Source organism: Scyliorhinus torazame, chromosome 2 (assembly GCF_047496885.1).
Source record: "Scyliorhinus torazame isolate Kashiwa2021f chromosome 2, sScyTor2.1, whole genome shotgun sequence".
NCBI lineage: Eukaryota > Metazoa > Chordata > Chondrichthyes > Carcharhiniformes > Scyliorhinidae > Scyliorhinus > Scyliorhinus torazame.
In genome coordinates, this window is record NC_092708.1 from 63,711,265 (window position 1) to 63,729,502 (window position 18,238).

Genomic DNA, 18,238 nt, shown 5'->3' on the forward strand with positions numbered 1-18,238 from the left:
CCTGTATATTGTTCTTTGTCTTTGTTTGTAAAAAGACAGAAAGCACTTAACTACCTATTGATTGCCACATGACAGAATGGCTGAGATTAGAGTCCACAGATTAGATTAAATATTTTTCTTTTCAAAATTTTAGGGTGTACAATTTTACAGTTGGTCACACAAATGGTTAAAATATTTTGGCTCTGTGATTCAATCATACATATGTTGTTAAACGTTTTGCTTAAACGGATATGGACAAGTACATAGAACATAGAACATAGAACAATACAGCGCAGTACAGGCCCTTCGGCCCACGATGTTGCACCGAAACAAAAGCCATCCAACCTACACTATGCCATTATCATCCATATGTTTATCCAATAAACTTTTAAATGCCCTCAATGTTGGCGGGTTCACCACTGTAGCAGGTAGGGCATTCCACGGCCTCACTACTCTTTGCGTAAAGAACCTACCTCTGACCTCTGTCCTATATCTATTACCCCTCAGTTTAAAGTTATGTCCCCTCGTGCCAGCCATATCCATCCGCGGGAGAAGGATCTCACTGTCCACCCTATCCAACCCCCTGATCATTTTGTATGCCTCTATTAAGTCTCCTCTTAACCTTCTTCTCTCCAACGAAAACAACCTCAAGTCCATCAGCCTTTCCTCATAAGATTTTCCCTCCATACCAGGCAACATCCTGGTAAATCTCCTCTGCACCCGCTCCAAAGCCTCCACGTCCTTCCTATAATGCGGTGACCAGAACTGTACGCAATACTCCAAATGCGGCCGTACCAGAGTTCTGTACAGCTGCAACATGACCTCCCGACTCCGGAACTCAATCCCTCTACCAAAAGTAGCGGGCTAGAAAGCTGTCTTTTTGGTCTGCGTTTGGATGACAGTGCATATTACTTTCAAGGCACTTTAAATGTAAATCATAAAAGCAATGAGATGGGAAGAATGCACCTTGTACAGGGCTTGTTTGGTGATGGGTTCCTGTGTGGATTATGCCAAATTTTATTCACCAAACTTTTTGATTTTAAAAAAACTGCATTTCTTCCCGACCTTGTGTCAATTTGTCAAAAGACAATTTTCACAGCCGCAACTTATACTGAAGTGAGGAAATTTAGATTGTGCACTCAACTGAAGCCTGGAATAAAATGGACAAGGCTGAATCAGAACAAATGTCACAACAACAAAATGCAAAGCTGAAGATAAAAGCCATGGATATATTTATTGGGATGTATAGCTCATGTTTCTTGGCTGCTGTGAGTGGCTTTAGAGACCTGACACAGCACTTCTCGCTCAACGCTACTGGCTGTTGTTATAATTTTTCAATGCTTTCTAGAGTTCTTCAAAGTTTGTCAAGTCTACAGGGATTGCTGTGACAGCTGCTAAAGGACTTGGTCCTAACTTCAGTACTTCCAAATAAACTAGTTATTGTCAGACATATGTACACTACTAGACACTAGTACACACTTTTGGAACAGCACATCACTGGGATATGAACAGAGGTGGCACAAAACAGGGCAGCTGCGAAAATGGGGAGGAGGGGGAGAAGGGCTCTCAGTGGGATGACATGCCACTCAGGGTTAAGGAAGCTGAAACTCAAAATAGAATAGTGTTTGAGACATCTGTGCTTCAGACTGAAATCCACCACCTGCTGCTGTCACAGTTGCAACCCTAGAGCAGGACACGGACAGCATTACCAATGGCTGTGAAGTTAAGTATAGCCACAAACTTTTAAGTATAGGTCTCAATCCACCTTGCAGCTACTGACCACTGCCCCATCGATTGTAAGGGAATTTGCTGCATTTCATTGCTGAGGAGCAGCAGATGGAGCAAGCATGCAACTTTTCCAGGATCGCAGGCTTCTGCACGGTACGGAACACCACCCATTGCATCCACGTGACTTTGCAGCTGGCACATGTGAATTCTGAGATGGGCCACCAATAAATATCCAACTGGTGTGAGACCCTTATGCCAACTATCATGCCATATCCTTATGCTAACATGATGCCTTAATTCTGTCACAGCCTGCTGTGCCACCTGCATTTAAGATGTGGAGATGCCGGCGTTGGACTGGGATGGGCACAGTAAGAAGTCTTACAACACCAGATTAAAGTCCAACAGGTTTGTTTCAAATCACTAGCTTTCGGAGCACAGCTCCTTCCTCAGGTGAATGAAGAGGTGGGTTCCACAAACACATATATAGACAAATTCAATGATGCAAGACGATACTTTGAAAGCGAGTCTTTACAGCTAATTAAGTCTTTACAGGTCCAGACGGTGCGACTGGAGAGAGGGATAATCACAAGTTAAAGAGGTGTGAACTGTCTCAAACCAGGACAATTGGTAGGATTTCGCAAGCGCAGACCAGATGGTGGGGAATGAATGTAATGCAACATAAATCCAAGGTCCCGGTTGAGGCCGTACTCATGCGTGTGGATTTTCAGGGCAGCACGGTGGCGCAGTGGGTTAGCCCTGCTGCCTCATGGCGCCGAGGTCCCAGGCTCGATCCCGGCTCTGGGTCACTGTCCGTGTGGTGTTTGCACATTCTCCCTGTGTCTGCGTGGGTTTCGCCCCACAACCCAAAAGATGTGCAGACTAGGTAGATTGGCCATGCTAAATTGCCCCTTAATTTAAAAAAATTAATTGGGCACTCTAAATTTATTTTTAAAAATTGCGTGCGGATTTTCTGTAGATGTCTGTTACGTTCCTCCTCGCCTGAGCAGATCCTGTGTATATGGAGGGCTTGTCCATAGGGGATGACTTCTTTAATGTGTTTAGGGTGGAAGCTGGAGAAGTGGAGTATCCGTGAGCTTGTGGTAAAGTGAAGTGCTTAGGTGACCGTCCTTGATGGAGATGATCTGTCCAAGAATGCAACCGATTCTGGACAGTAGTCCATGGTGAGCCTGATGGTGGGATGGAACTTATTGATGTCATCACGCAGTCCTTTCAGTGATTCTTTGCTGTGTGTCCAAAGGAAAAAAATGTAATCGATGTATCTGGTGTCTAACATCGGTTGAAGGTCCTGTGTGGTGAGGAGGTCTTGTTCGAACTTGTGTATGAAGATGTTGGTGCGAATTTGGTCCCCATGGCTGTTCCGTGTGTCTGGATGGAGAACTTGTTGTCGAAGATGAAGACGTTGTGGTCCAGGATGAAGCGGATGAGTTGTAGAATTGCTTCTGGAGATTTGCAGTTGTTGGTGTTGAGTACTGAGGCTGTTGCCGCAATGCCGTTGTCATGGGGTGTAGAGTGCCAAGACGACAATTGTGATGAGGAACGTTCCTGGTTCAACTGGTCTATGGGTGCTGAGTTTCTGTAAAGTCCATCGTATCACGACAGAAGCTGGGCGTTCCTTGTACGATGGGTTTCAAGATGCCATCGATGTAGCCAGAGAGGTTCTCACACAGGGTCCCATTGCCTGATACGATAGGATGGCCTGGTGTGTTGGCCTTGTGTATTTTCAGGAGGCAGTAGAGATCTCCAATGCGGGGAGTATGTGAGATGAGAGCACGAAGGGTGCTCTGAAGGTCTGGATCCAAGGTCTTGATCAGTCTGTTGAGTTGGAGGGTGTGTTCTTTGGTCGGATCTGAGGGTAACTGTCTGTAGTGTTCCTGGTTGTTGAGTTGTCGTTATACCTTTCAGTAGTCCGTCCTGTTCAGTTTGATGGTGGCCCTTCCTTTGTCTGCTGGTTATTTGACAATGTTGTGATTGGTCTTGAGAGTGCGTATGGCGTTGCGTTGTGCGATGTTCGGGCTGTCTTGCGAATGCGACTGATGAATCTGGCATTAACGCGACTCCTGACGACTTGAGCATACATGTCGAGTCTAGGGCGGGGGGGGTCCAATTCGACTCTTTGCTCTTCGGTTGCTGCACCGCAGATCTCTCGGTCTACTGTTCCGGTTCATTGGTTGTCTCATTGGGTTCGCTGTCGGCCTCTTGGGGTCTGTGGAAGGACTCATGGAGTCTCATTCGCCTGATGAATTCCTCCGTGTCTGCCACGAGACTGATGGTGTCCATTTTGGTGGTGGTGCCGCACGCATGAGTACAGGCTCCACCGGGACCTTGGATTCATGTCGCATTACATTCACCCCCCTACCAACATCCTACCAACTGTCCTGGCTTGAGATAATTCACACCTCTTTAATCTGTGATTACCCCTCTCTCCAGTCGCACCGTCTGGACCTGTAAAGACTTAATTACCTGAAATACCTCGCATTCAAAGTATCGTCTTGCATTATTGAATTTGTCTATATATGTGGTTGTGGAACCAATCTCTTAATTCACCTGAGGAAGGAGTTGTGCTCTGAAAGCTAGTGATTTGAAACAAACCTGTTGGACTTTAACCTGGTGTTGTAAGACTTCTTAATCTGCATTTAAGACACCACAATTGTGGTAGGGCGAGCAGCTGATGAGATGGCTGGTGACTCCAATGCGTGTGCCCCACAAAAGTGCACAGTATGCATTAAATGAAAGCCATGTTGCCACATGGAACGTACTGGAGCCGACCATTGGGGCACGAATGCAGCTGCCACCCAGAAGGACAAACCACAAAAGCTTGAGAAATGACTGGTACTGGCCTTATCTGATCTCATAAACCTTTGAATGTAGCTTCAGTGTGAACAAGGACCAGATATTTTCAACGATTTTGTCGTTTTTTTCTGATTGACTGGATGACTGTGGGGGAACATTTTTTTTATTCTTTCATTGGATGTGAGCATTGCTGGCAAGGCCAGAATTTGGGGTCCATCCCTAATTGCCCTCAAACTGAGTGACATTTAAGAGGGAACCATATTGCTGTGGATCTGGAGTCACATGTAGGCCAGACCACGTAAGGACAACAGATTTCCTCCCCGAAAGGACATTTGTGAACAATTATTCTCCAGTACTTTGCAGAATACTGTAAATATTTGTTCAATCTTCCTCAAGATGCATTACCTCATTACTATGAATATTAGAATCCCTGTAGTGCAGATTGAACAACAGTGCTAACTACTGTGCCACTGTACCGCGCCCTCCCTTGGTGTCCATTGCGTAGGTCATGAAGTATAGATGTCATGCCCTGTCTCGGGAATCATAATACAAGCTCCCCACAGGAACATGCTGTTCTCCACGCTGAGCTCTTGCTGCTTAACCTGGAAAACCCGCAGCTCCGCAGGCAGTTTCTCTTGCCGACCCCTGTGCCGGACGACATGGCGTAACTTCACCAAGACCTGGTCATTCTGTGTCCAGTTGCAAACTGACCGGTAAGGAATCCATAACATTTAAGACCAATACCACCTCGCCGGCCACTGGCGGAGATGGCAGAGACGTGCCGGCAACAGGAGATGACTCAAAGCGTTCGCGTTTGTGATTTGCGTGCCTGGGCGCCGCTCGTACGCCGCTGACAGGAGGGCCCAACGCTATATCCGGGCAGATGCTATTGGCAGAATTGTTTAAAGAGGATACTTTAGACAAGCTTCTACCGTTGTGGCCATAAAACATCGCCCATAAATATATTGGTGGAATCTTTTCACCGTGAAAACGACGGGCAGCCCTTCATTCTCGATCTGAGCGTAATTGTGTCCCACATCAGCCAAAGTCCTCGATGCATAGGCTATCGGCCTCTCCGTTCCGTTATCCATAAGGTGGGACAACATTTCCCTAATCCTGTATGAAGATGGTTATGGGCCAGGGTTTAGAGAACCCCAAACTGTAAAACTGTATCATGGAGTTCACCTGACTCACAATTTTTAATAGGTTGCGTTATGGGGAGCACACGGTCCACTCTACAGGTGTGGTACAGCAGAAATGGAAAAGTATTTTTTAAAGCAAAACAATGTTAATTCTATGAACTCAAGTTAACCTTTCTAAAACATACAGTGAACATCTTCACCACCATTAATTCAAATACGACCCCCAAAGAATACAACACTAAGTAATCCTTTAAGCTTTCCTTTTAACATCCATAAGACTTAAAACACCTTTTACCAGAAGCACATCAGGTTAAAGTCATTGCTATTATTAGTTTTATATCACCAGGATCGATTTACAGTTTTTAGATTACAGAAAGAGACTCTAATACACCTTCTGGCTCTGAAAACGAAACTACAACACACCCTGCAGCAAACAGCCTAAAACAAAAGTAAAAAGCTGACAGACAGCCCAGCTCCACCTACTCTCTGACATCACTGCAGTAGTAAACACCCATTTCTTAAAGGTACTCTCACTTCAGATATTTATATACACACCCATTTATAAACACCCATTTCTTAAAGGTACTCTCACATGACAGGAGGCGTCACAAGTGACCAAAGGAGGCCTCCAGGAGTCGTGGTGGGTCAACAAAACAGATTGTGACAGTTGCTGCTTCAGTTTGGTGAACGCCTCTTGTGGCTCTCTCCACACCCAACCCTGGTGCTTTTTTAATAGCACATGCTGCTGTGCAATGATGATCGCCAAGTTAATGATGAATTTCAAGTTTCAAGAAAGGTGTCCTCCAACCAGCTTTGCATAGAGGTCTTCCATACGTGGCATTGAATATTTGTCCAAATGAGAGGCCTTGTTTACTGTTAGCTTGTAGTCCCCACACAGGCGGACGGTTTTATCCGGCTTCAGCACTGGGACTACAGGCGTTGCCCACTCTGCAAATGGTACCGGCTGAATGATTCCCAGGCTTTCCAACCGGTGGAGCTCATCGTCCACCTTTGTCAACAAGGCATAGGGAACTGGGCGGGCCCTGAAGTACTTTGGTTGGGCTTCAGGGTTGATGTGAATCTTGGACATGGCACCTTTGATCTTACCCAGGCCTTCCTGGAAGTCTTCTGGATACTTCCCTGGGACGTTGTATAGTCCCCTAGTATCCATTCTGAAAATCAACTCCGAGTCCAAATGCTGCGTCTGCAGTCATTCACGGCCCAGCAGACCTGCCCTGGGTTCCCATGCCACTATAAGGGGCAACCGGACAGACTTGAGGTCATTGTCATGCTCGCAATGGCTAAAAGTTCTCTCCTGTTTGTTCCCAAATGCGTCTCAGCGCCCCTCAAATCTAGGCGCTAATTTCCCTTCCTGACCTTCTGGAACATCTGCCATCCTATCACTGAGACCGTAGCCCCCATGTCCAGTTCCACTACCAGTGCATGACCATTCACCTGGATGGTGACTTTTATGGGGGCAACCCATGGGGCAGTGCTGCAATTTAACCGTATTCACTCGTCATTGTCAGGCTAGGTGGAAGGCCCTGGCGGACTCATCCCTCAAACGGAGCAATGTACTTGTTGGCTGTCTTGGCGTTCCTGGTCCCTGCAGTTCCTCCGGCCATAGGTGCAGTATCTCTTTGAGGCCTCCTCCAGTGGTTCAGGGGAGATGTCCCGCCCGGCTGTAGTGGCCCTCGACCAACGGCCAACTTACATGACCCCGACATTGCTCGCCTGAATGGGGTTGCCCCGCACTATTCGCCTGCATTTCTGATGCGCCCTGGATCTCCTCGTCATCCTTCTCCATGCTCTCAGGTGAGAGGGAGATCTCGATGGCCGATTTCAGGTCCAAACTTTAAAAAAATCTTTATTAGTGTCACAGGTAGGCTTACATTAACTCTGCAATGAAGTTACTGTGAAAATCCCTGAGTCGCCACACTCTGGCGCCTGTTCGGATACACTGAGGGAGAATTCAGGATGCCCAATTCACCTAATAGGCACATCTTTCGGGACTTGTGGGAGGAAACCCACGCAGAGACAGTACACTTGCAGACTCCGCACAGACAGTGCCCCAAGCCGGGAATCAAACCCGGATCCCTGGAAGCAACAATGCTAACCACTGTGGTACCGGACGGTTCAGCCAACTATTTAAAATGAAAAATGAAATGAAAATCGCTTATTGTCACAAGTAGGCTTCAAATGAAGTTGTTGAAGTTACTGGTTTGAGGTCACAACCTCAAACCATCTGTCATTGTCCAAAGATACCTGTTCAATGGGCCAAAATAACTGAGGGGGAGTCCGTTACTGAGTTTCACGCATGCCACCAATTCATCAAATGTCTTGGGAGTCTCCGGCCATAAGTTAGGTTAGGCTCTTTATGATGCTAAAAGTGGAAACCCCATAGCCGGTCAGAAGAATCGCCTGCTGTTCAGTCCTCCGCTATAATGGCGTTCACCCTGAAAAATTAACACATTCACTCTGTGTACTGAGCCCGGTCTCCTGTATTCTCATCAAAAGTGTCGAGCCTCTTGAAGAGAAGAACTTTTAAACCAGTGCTAACCTTCCTCCTCTGTGGTGATATGCAGCCATGGGTTGGGTGTGCAGCAGTGCCCTCTGTAGTTCCATTTTGTTCTCATCGCCAATATGGCAACCTGTCAGTAGTCCCAAAAATGTAAGCCCAAGAAATGTATTTCTTACTCACAGCAAGACTGCACAGGGGTGAAGAGCACCTCTAGTCCCAGCCAGGACCATCCAAAAATGTCGGCTCCCTTCTGAACTGGTTTTTATTCCGGAAATTAATGAGCCCCACTGTTGGGCCTCCGCCCCACACTGGTGGAGCTAATGGTCCACAAGCCCCATGATTGATTAGGTTGTCTTTGTGCGTCTCATGGGGGTTACAACATCACTGAGCTGCAGTCACCAGGTATGTGATTTTAACACAAGTAAACTCTTATTATATGCAGTATTATAATGAAACGGACAGAGATTGTAATTTACTCTTTAATACCCCTTTCCCAACCCCCCTTCCTAACTACCCCCACTCTCGACACACAAACATAGACAAACAACACACAAGGGAAGGGGGTGATGGAAAGGTAAGTAAAATATTAATAAAATGAAAGTACAAAGATCATTGATACACTGGGATGACTTCCGGTTAGTGTCTCTCTGAAGTTCAGCTTTTGTTTTGATACTTCTGCCTTCTTGAGATGGTTTTCTCTGGCAAGGTTGCCAATCTTCTCCGCAGACTCAGCGCCATTTCATGTTCACAGCAAAGGACGTGCCGGCACTCACTGCTTTCAGAACAGTGGGCGGCACGGTAGCACAGTGGTTAGCCCTGTTGCTTCACTGCGCCAGGGTGCCAGATTTGATTCCCGCTTGGGTCACTGTCTATGCGGAGTCTACACGTTCTCCCTGTGTGTGTGTGTTTCGTACGGGTGCTCCGGTTTCCTCCCACAAGTCCCGAAAGACGTGCTGTTAGGTGAATTGAACACTAAATTCTCCCTCAGTGTACCCGAACAGACATCGGAGTGTGGTGACTAGGGGATTTTCACAGTAACGTCAATACAGTGTTAATGTTAGCCTACTTGTGACACTGGTAAAGATTATTAATAACACAGTTCTTTCACTTCAGGGAGCAGGGGAGAGAGAGCTCCTTTCACTTCACTTTGCGCAGTTCTCTCAGAAAGCATCACACAGAAACCAATCACTGATCATTGTTAGGCAGAATACTGTCCCTGCCAACCCACTGGTTAAAATTCACCCAGTGCCGAGGAGTCTCTCCAAATCCGAAACCTGGGAACACAGTGTCCTGGCAAACAGGTGCTTCAACTGCGTCTTCTGCTTAAAGGCACATCCCGATTATAGACCCACGGACCCAAAATAAAAGAAAAGAAATGGGAATGGAAGAAATAAACATGAAGGATTCTTACGCTGCTAGCAGCAGGAAGTTCGCACATACTGCCTGCAACGGAAACAACTAGAATTTTATTCCACATTAACTCCTTGTGAATGGCTGCTTCTGTCAGGCTGTGAGAAACTCATTATGCATTGTTCAGGGGAGATTTATGGGATGTGTTTACTTTGAGTCAGACCTGATCTCAACTCCCAGACAGAAGGTTAAGCTGACCAATTATCAGTAGAACACTGACAGAAACAGTATGGCTGATGCCGGAATGATGAATGTGAATATCCCACGATCATTTCAGTTCTAATCTGATGTACTGCCAGTTAATTGCACTACATGTCCTTTGTTCATCTTTTATGAATGAAGTAAAAGGAACTGGGCTCCCAAATGGATGAATGACGAGGTCACAGAGGTGTGTGTAAACACTCAATTTTTCATGTGCCTCCCACTGAAGTTATGTTCGACAATTGCACAAATACTTGCAGAACCAGAAAGTATTCATTACATTGTAGGTCACTGTTGCTTTAACTTTTCTGACTCTAATGTTGGATCCAGTGAAGGAATGTCGGCTTGCATTGAAAGTTCAGTCTTCAGTCTTCCCTTGTATTATACCAGGTAACCTTGGTTCTATTTTATCTATCACTCTGCTATCTCTCATTAAAAAATCTGCCAATGGTACATGAAGAGAACAGGTTGGGGGGAATTTTCCAATATTTTTTCCAAGTGTCGGATTCAACGAGAAAAGCGGAGGGAATCCCGCTTGTGCCATTGGCGAGAACAATCGGCATACATTCAGCCCCTTTTAGAGAATTTTGTTTTCACGAGTTTCACACTGCGCCCGTGGTGGCCTGCCTCCGATTCGCTCGTCCGATAAAAGTTAATCTCGGTAATCAGTAGGGCGCTCCTTTTAAATGCCTCCCCAGCACTTCTTCCAATCTCAGTCAAGTGGAACGGCTGCCAGGAAGACAGCACCACGTTTCACAGAGGGAGTCCTCACCAAACCCTCTGGATGGGGCCGAGCAGAGGTGGGGCATTCTGTACCCGCGATCAGGAAGTTGTCCAGCCAGCAAGGTCACCAGCTTTGCGTGGGAGGCTGTGGCCGCAATAGCGAGTGCCAGCTTGTTCCAAAAGAGGGTTGTGCTAAAGTGCCGATAAAGGATGAATGATCTTCATGCAAGCAGAGTATGTCTGCCTCCTAATGCCTCCCGCTTCACCCCTTGACACACCCATCACACCTCCATGGTGATCTCACTACCTTCATGACATAATGAATGCTCACACAGGAACATATTTACATTTTTCATGATGTGGACGTCGCTGGCAATGCATTTGTTGCCCATCCCTAACTGCCCTCGAACTGAGTGGATTGCTAGGCCATTTCAGAGGATTGTTAAGCTCAACCACATTGCTGTGGGTCAGGCCGCTGCCAGTGACAACGGAGAATTTGGGGCTCAGCAAAATCTCCATTCAGTGCAGCAGGACCGTAGAATCCCACCCACGTGAAGGAATTCTGACCATAATATCCAGGCAATCTGCTCTGCTGGTTTACAGCCAAAGGTAAAAATGACATCCCACTTCTTAGACCAGGCATAAAAATATCAAAATGGTTCCTTACATTAGGCCCTTGGAACAGATTCATGTATCTGAAAATGTTGCATATCACATTGCTATCAATCTACTGGCCTATTCTTGTTTTGGTGTAATTTTATTTATTGTTTTACGTCCTAATAAACCTACTCAGTAATCCTGCTATGCTACATGTGAATGTAGATTTCTTGTTCATTTGAAAAGATCATTTGTGTATGGTGACTTGCGGTGCTACTTACAATGCTGTAAAAGTTTCATTGAGCGGGGTTTTCCGGCTATGCCCACCAATGGTGAGCCTCCGGCATGGGTCTCCCAGTGGCTAAGGATGTGAAATCCTATGGACAGGGGTGGGACCGGAAGATCCCGGCTGCCGGCCAATGGCGGGCTTCCTCTGCCGCTGTGTGCGGGATCGAATATCCCTCCCATTGTGAACTCTCTGGTCTGTTACCTCAGATGTTTCACATGCAAGATTATGTTTTGGTTCATAGTTAATACCAGCTTGCCAATAGAAACTGCATCTCTTGGGAACATAGAATCCCTACAGTGCAAAAGGAGGCCTTTCGGCCCATCGGTTCCGCACCGACCCTTCGAATGAGCACTCTATCTTGCCCACTGCCCCCCTCCCTCCGTAACCTGCATGTCCCTAGACACTAAAGAGGAATTTAGCCTCGCCAATCCACCTAACCTGCACGTCATTGGACTGTAGGAGGAAACCGGAGCACCCAGAGGAAACCCACACAGACACTGGGAGAGCATACAAACTCCACACAGTCACCCGAGGCCAGAATTCAACCCAGGCACCTGACGCTATGAAGCAGCAATGCTAGCCACTGTGCCACCAAGCCGTTCCCTGAACATGAATGAAGACCTTTGGAAAACAGTCCTGGTTGCAAAGAGAGGGTTTTTTCGCCATCTGGCATTCCCGATAAAGATCAATGTTTTTCAATTTTCTCAGTGCATGGATACTGGCATGATTGGTTTTCCAAACTAGGATGACCACCAGCATCCCAAATATTATCAATTTTATCTATTTTCTCGGAAGATTAATTTAGGTCAGAGTTTATTGATTTTTTTTTTTTCAGGTTTACTGCAGCGTATCAACCTTCTTACGGGATTCTCCAGATATACGCAGTTTGTCCAAGGATAGTGAACCATTCTTTGCTGGAATTAAGGTGAATTAAATAATCTTTATATTTATTGTCCTTCGGTAGTGCAAAACTTGAGTATTGCTGAAAAATGAGGCATGTCGAAAATTTTTGTCTTGGATTCATCGGGACAGAATACCAATATAAGAGGAAAAGACCAATTTATACTGCATGAGAAGAGATTACTGATTGTTTGGCATGTGTATTCTGATTGGTAGAGGTGTTGCCATGGAGAATGTGCTAGCTGATGGCAACTGACAGCTTGATGATCAAGGCATTGCCTGAGGAATGAGTCATAAAATGGCAGTCACTTATCTTGCTTAGCTGAAACAGGTGCAATGTATAAACATGTTATTTCTGTCTCCAAAAAAACAGGGCTCTGTTAATTAATAGATGTAGCTTCCAGTCCATGCAAGTGCATTATACTGCGAGCCCGACTGACAATCATAAATTGGTTGTCAGCGTAATTCTTAACACATTGAGAATTATTTAGCAAATATTGTCCAATCGTAGAATCACATCTAATGATGAGCACTGTGTTTTGAATTTTGCAAGCACAGGCTGGTTGGTTACAGCCTGTACCTCGACCGTTACAAACAGCATCGGGAGCACATTGTTTGATACGATCCACCAATTTCAGGACTTACGGCTTACATACTAGTACCACACTGGCAGTGAAATTCATTTACCACATTATTCATTTTGAGTTTGTAATGGGCGAGGTACAGCCAAGATCCAACCAGCCCCTGCTTGTAAAACATTAGATGTTTTTCCGTGATTGAAGAAAGAAGTGGAAAATACAGAAGATCACAAGGTCACAGTCTCGGAATGAGAGTTCAACCATTTAAGACTGAGATGAGGAGAAATTTCTTCATTAAAGATTCACGAATCTTTGGAATTCTCTACCCCAGAAAGCTGCAGATTCTTTTGTTGAGAACACTCAAAATAGAGGTTGCTAAAGTATTTGGGCAGTTCGGGAATTAAGGGATATAGAGATATGTAGGAAGGTGAAGTTGAGGTAGGAGATCAGCAATAATTGTAACGAATGCTGTAGCAGACCTGAAGGACTGTAGGTAATTCTTATGTCCTTACGTTACAGAGATGGGATGGGGTCAGATCATGGAAGGTTTTGAAGATGAGGATGAGAATTTTTAATTTGAGGCATTGCTTAACCAAGCCTAGTCCATACAAGCAAAGCTTCTTTGGATATTTTTCTCAACAGGTTTACTGCAGGGGAGTGGGAGGGATAGAGAAGGTTTATGAGAAGTGCACCTGCTGTCTGAACATGGTTTCACTGTGTACACGCTGCAATATTTTTTTTTGCTTTGTACTTGCAGTAAGAGTCGAACACGCTTATGCAATGTTGAACATTATGGTGTGGGATATGTAGTAAGGCATGGAGAGTCAACAGCGAGATGTAGTAAAGACATTTATAAACAACCATCTTATCTACTGGGGCCCGGTTACATCTCATAGAGTCTTCTCTCCTTTCTGGCCGGCTCCACACTGGCCGGCCTTTTATACAAGTGCTAGTAAATTGTCCTGCCCATAGAGGGGGAGCGCAGTCCCAATGAGCACGGGAAACAATAATCCCCAGCGAGATCTGTCCCGTGCAGGTTATTACAGGGTACTCAGTGGCATAATTATCCTTGTCAGGGGATGCTGGGTCACTTCTCTAGTGCTGACATGAACCTGTTCAAACAACAACATAATAAGGGGACAATATATTTTGTGAGTTCGGTAGATAGAGGAAGCAGGTGAAAGTTTGTCTTAGATATCTCACAGACCTCAGGATTGAGTTCTCCTTATTATTAATATTTACACAGAGTAGATTTAAAAATTCTCACCTTTGTATACAAATTCCTCCATGGTCTCTCCCTATCAATGTAATCTCCTCCAGGCCTACAACCTTCTGAGAGCTCTGTGTCTTTCTAATTTTGCCTCTTGCACTATTCTGCCATTAACAGCCAACCTTTCTGATGCCTAAGCGCCAAGTTCTGAAATTCTTCCCTTAAACCTCGCTACCCCTCTTTACTCCTTTAAGATGCTTTTTAAAAGCCAATTTTTAACCAAGCTGTTAGCCATCTGCCCTATTGTCAACTCATGCAGCTTGATGTTAAATTTTTGTGATAATGTTCCCAAGAAGTACTACTGCATTAAAAGTGCTACATGAATTCAGTCTGTTGTTGCTGATAAACTTGATCTCATAAATGTGTTCCTGGAGTAAAAATGAATGACTTTGAAAAAAAGCATTCTTGGAAATAGACTCTGAAGTAATCTGCTGGGAAAAACATTGTCACAAAATCTGTATCTTGGGATATTTATAACTGCAATATTTAAAATGTTTAAGCTTTTTTTCTCACATTGTCAGAGGTTGCCTTTTGAAATCACTTATTTTTTCAATCAGTTTGAATCGGAGTCTTTGCAAATTGCAGAAGATGGCAAGGAACACTCTTTGTTGATCCAAAGCACTATCCCTGTCTCCTGTGTGGAAGATAGTCAGAATTTAAATAATTGTAAAATCACATTGCAACTCACGACCAATGACACAGGTAAGAATTAAGCTTGCGAATGGTTCCACAAATAGTATATTTGTTTACCAAGTGCTGTACCGGTTAAGCAACCAATGAAACATGGCTTCTAATTTAAAATAGACCTACAAAGAGAAATAACTGGAGGCTGTGTGGCCAAAATGTTACAATCAAATATAAGTTTTTTTTATATTAAGTGTTCTCATTAGGCAACGCGATTTATTTATTCATTCTCTTTGATATCATCTTACTCTACATTCAGCAACAGAAGTAGTTAATCCATTCTCTTTGATTATTAGTTAGATTAAGCTATCTGAAAATGAAAAACTAAAAATACAACCAGCATACTTTTAAGCAAATTGTCATTATCCGTAGGGTATGCATTTTAAGCATTTACACCAAATGTATTTATGTCTGAACATCTGCATTTAAGATTTTTAAAGCTCCTTTGCTTTTTCTGTAGACATTGTAAAAACGCTTGTACATGTGAAAACTCATTTATTTTAATCCAACACCGGAGTTCAGCCGCTACTTTAGGATTAATGTAACATAATGCAATACGTCGCAGCATGCTTTTTCTATTTCTCTGATAACAGCTAAGTAACTGAAACGTTATCTGCTCTGGTCTAGGAATTATCGCATGCAAATGCTTGACACGTCCGTAGGAAATCTCTGGGATCTGCTTGTTTGAAATAAACAGGCTAAACAATTTGTTAAAATAGTGGAGAGTGGAATTTCAAATGAGCCCATTAAGTATTTGGAAGTGATGATTGCACAGGATAATTTCCAGGCTCTGTCCTTTAGGGACCTTGGGTAATGTAGCATTGTTGGAGCAAGGCAGTGGGCAAATAATCAGCTCCCATCCCCCAGTTATTGTCTCACTGAAACAGTCCGCTCATGATCGGTTCCTTTAATCTGGCACAATGTTCTTTGTTGTTCCATTTCGCCCTCCAGCTATAGTTTAAGTGCAGAACTACTAATGACAATGAGCAGGACAAACCTGATTGCCCTTTTCTGAATTATAACATTGACATAACAGTCTATTAAAAAACACTTAAATTAAACAAAGCTCGGCCTTCAAAGTGTACAAAGATTGTTTTGAATCACTTAGCAATTTCAACACGGGATTGGAATTAGTTTGTCGGAAACTAAGACTTTTCACAATAATATGATAATGTTTGTTCCATATATTAACTTGCCCCATATGCTGGGAAGCGATTGAAGTTTGTGGTATAAAAAGCCAAAGCTCACAATAGTATTTCTCGAGAGAATTTACACATCAGTTCTCATTTACTGGCAGGAAACATTGACAGCATTGAGATCCTCCAGTGGACAGCACCATTTAATTTGTGCCAGGAAATGAGCACAAATACTATTGCCTAAAAAGCATTTACTTAAAGGGGCAGATTGGCAGTAGGCACTCTCTGCATCTCAGCCAGAAATGGCAAACTCCACTAATCCCTGTTCCTGTGCTATCATAAGATAAACCACAGCAAATCCTGTTTTCAAAGTCAAAATTAAAAATAGGTTGCTGGGCTTAAAAGAGCATGTTTTGCGATCACATCTGTTGACATCTAACTTAAACAGCCCTGTTCCTTTAAATACAATGCAGAATTTGAAATACATTAGTAACTCTGTAGTATGATTGCCAGCTCCAGCTGAATAAGCATCTAGTCCAAGCATGGAATCCGACTGAATCAAACCATATCTAATTCACTGCCACTGTGTAGAATTCCAGATCCAGTCAAGGAAATTAAATCCAAAATTTTCATCAGAGTTGGGACTGATCTTAATGCCTACTTTTCGTGTCCAGAACATTGTACAGCAAATATAATAAATGATCTGTCAAATTTTTGTGTTTTGAAAGACCAAGCACTTTGCGCGCGAAATGATTTTGAGCAGTGGTTCTGTTATTGTTTAGAATAAATTGCTCAATGCTTGATTACCTGGGCTACTAAACAAAGATTTAACCGCAGTGTACACAAATCTGGTTTGGCAAACACTCATCCAAGCATAAAATGTCTTGGCAATTAATGCAGCTGGCCGACCTTCCAAACAAAACAGCCATGAAGCAATGGAAAGTCAAGTGCCCTGGAGACCACCTGTCGAGCCCAAAGTGAGCACGATGGGGCAGGTTTGGGGTTACTGAGATGGCTTGTGGCTTGGGCAGGGCAGAGGAACTGCAGGCAGACCTGAACTTTATCTTTGAGACCTGGAGCTCCCGGCCCCAAGAATTAAACTTAAAAAGCTGGAACAAATTGTCTGCAGTGTCCAGCTTCCCAGCCACCCCGATACACAGTCAGCCGAAGTCTCTAACACTCAAAGGACCGCTGGAGACCAGGCCCCTAATGAGTGGGATTCTGATGACAAGCCTCTGGAATCGGCCCTGAGAGAGATGTTGGAGATGCAGAGACATGCAGGGGAACATCAAGCAGAGTTGTCAGAAGTCATTAGCAGGCTGGATTGAAGGATGAAGGAGTCTGTACATGTTCGGTCATGGCTCTGGCATGTGAGTGCATTGAGGTCTCCATGGGAAGTGGAGACCCAGGTACAGCAGAGCACATAGTTTGTGCCGGATGTGCATTTGGACTGGCATTCCATCACTCCTGCCAATAATTCCACCATTCCACCAGTGGCTAGGTGAAGTGCAGACAGGGAACCTCGACCTCCTTCCAGGTGCCCTTTTCAAGGAGTCTGGGAGGGGTCCTCGGGAACCCAAAGGGAAGAGGAGCATCAGCCAGGAACCCCTAGGAATCCCCAAGGGTAACCTAAATCTCCTGTACCTGTGACCCTATTAGCTCCAGCATGCCAGGCCAAGGAGGGTGCACCTGCCCCCATGCAGGAAACCCTTAATCAGGGCCCTCCAGGCCTCTGGCCTCCAGAGGAAGTCCCTAAAACTAATTTCAGACAACAGGGCATTATAGTCAGAAGGATGCCTCTACCTCTGCTGTGCATGTTGGGCTGCACTTAAGCATAATGATGGAATAAGGAAAATTAAGAAGTTTTGAATGCACAATGGTGGCACTGGTGTTCATTCACTGTATATAATCTGCACTATTAGAAATTTATTTCACTGTTATTCCTCTCAAAGCCTCATATTGAATGGCTAATCCATGTGATCCAAGGTCCTGTGTTCATTCAAAGCTACCAAATTCCACCGCCAACCCCACCTCCGCCAATAATCTCCCAACTTGTCCCTCAGTTCCATGGTATGTCACTCAATGTCATCACAGTCAGACAGTCGTCTTTAGTTCCACACCAGTGACATGAACAAAGGCACTTTCTATATGAATATGCTGGCTGGACAATTGACATGTTAACCCTTGCATCTGGGTTATGCGACCTCATGAGAGGTTCTTGGATGGTTAGTCACTCATCCGGATGCTGTTGTTCTGAAATCTGTTCTTT

At 44.6% G+C, this 18,238-nt stretch overlaps 1 protein-coding gene across 2 annotated transcripts in view; it reads left to right on the forward strand.

Moving 5' to 3' along the window:
* Nucleotides 1-18,238, forward strand: part of LOC140388121 (von Willebrand factor D and EGF domain-containing protein) — a 455,711-nt gene that overhangs the window by 138,314 nt on the left and 299,159 nt on the right. For both annotated transcript variants that reach the window (XM_072471788.1, XM_072471798.1), the window contains 2 exons: nucleotides 12,237-12,326; nucleotides 14,707-14,851. In XM_072471788.1, coding sequence (XP_072327889.1) covers nucleotides 12,237-12,326; nucleotides 14,707-14,851 — 235 coding nt within the window. The remainder of the gene's footprint in view (nucleotides 1-12,236; nucleotides 12,327-14,706; nucleotides 14,852-18,238) is intronic.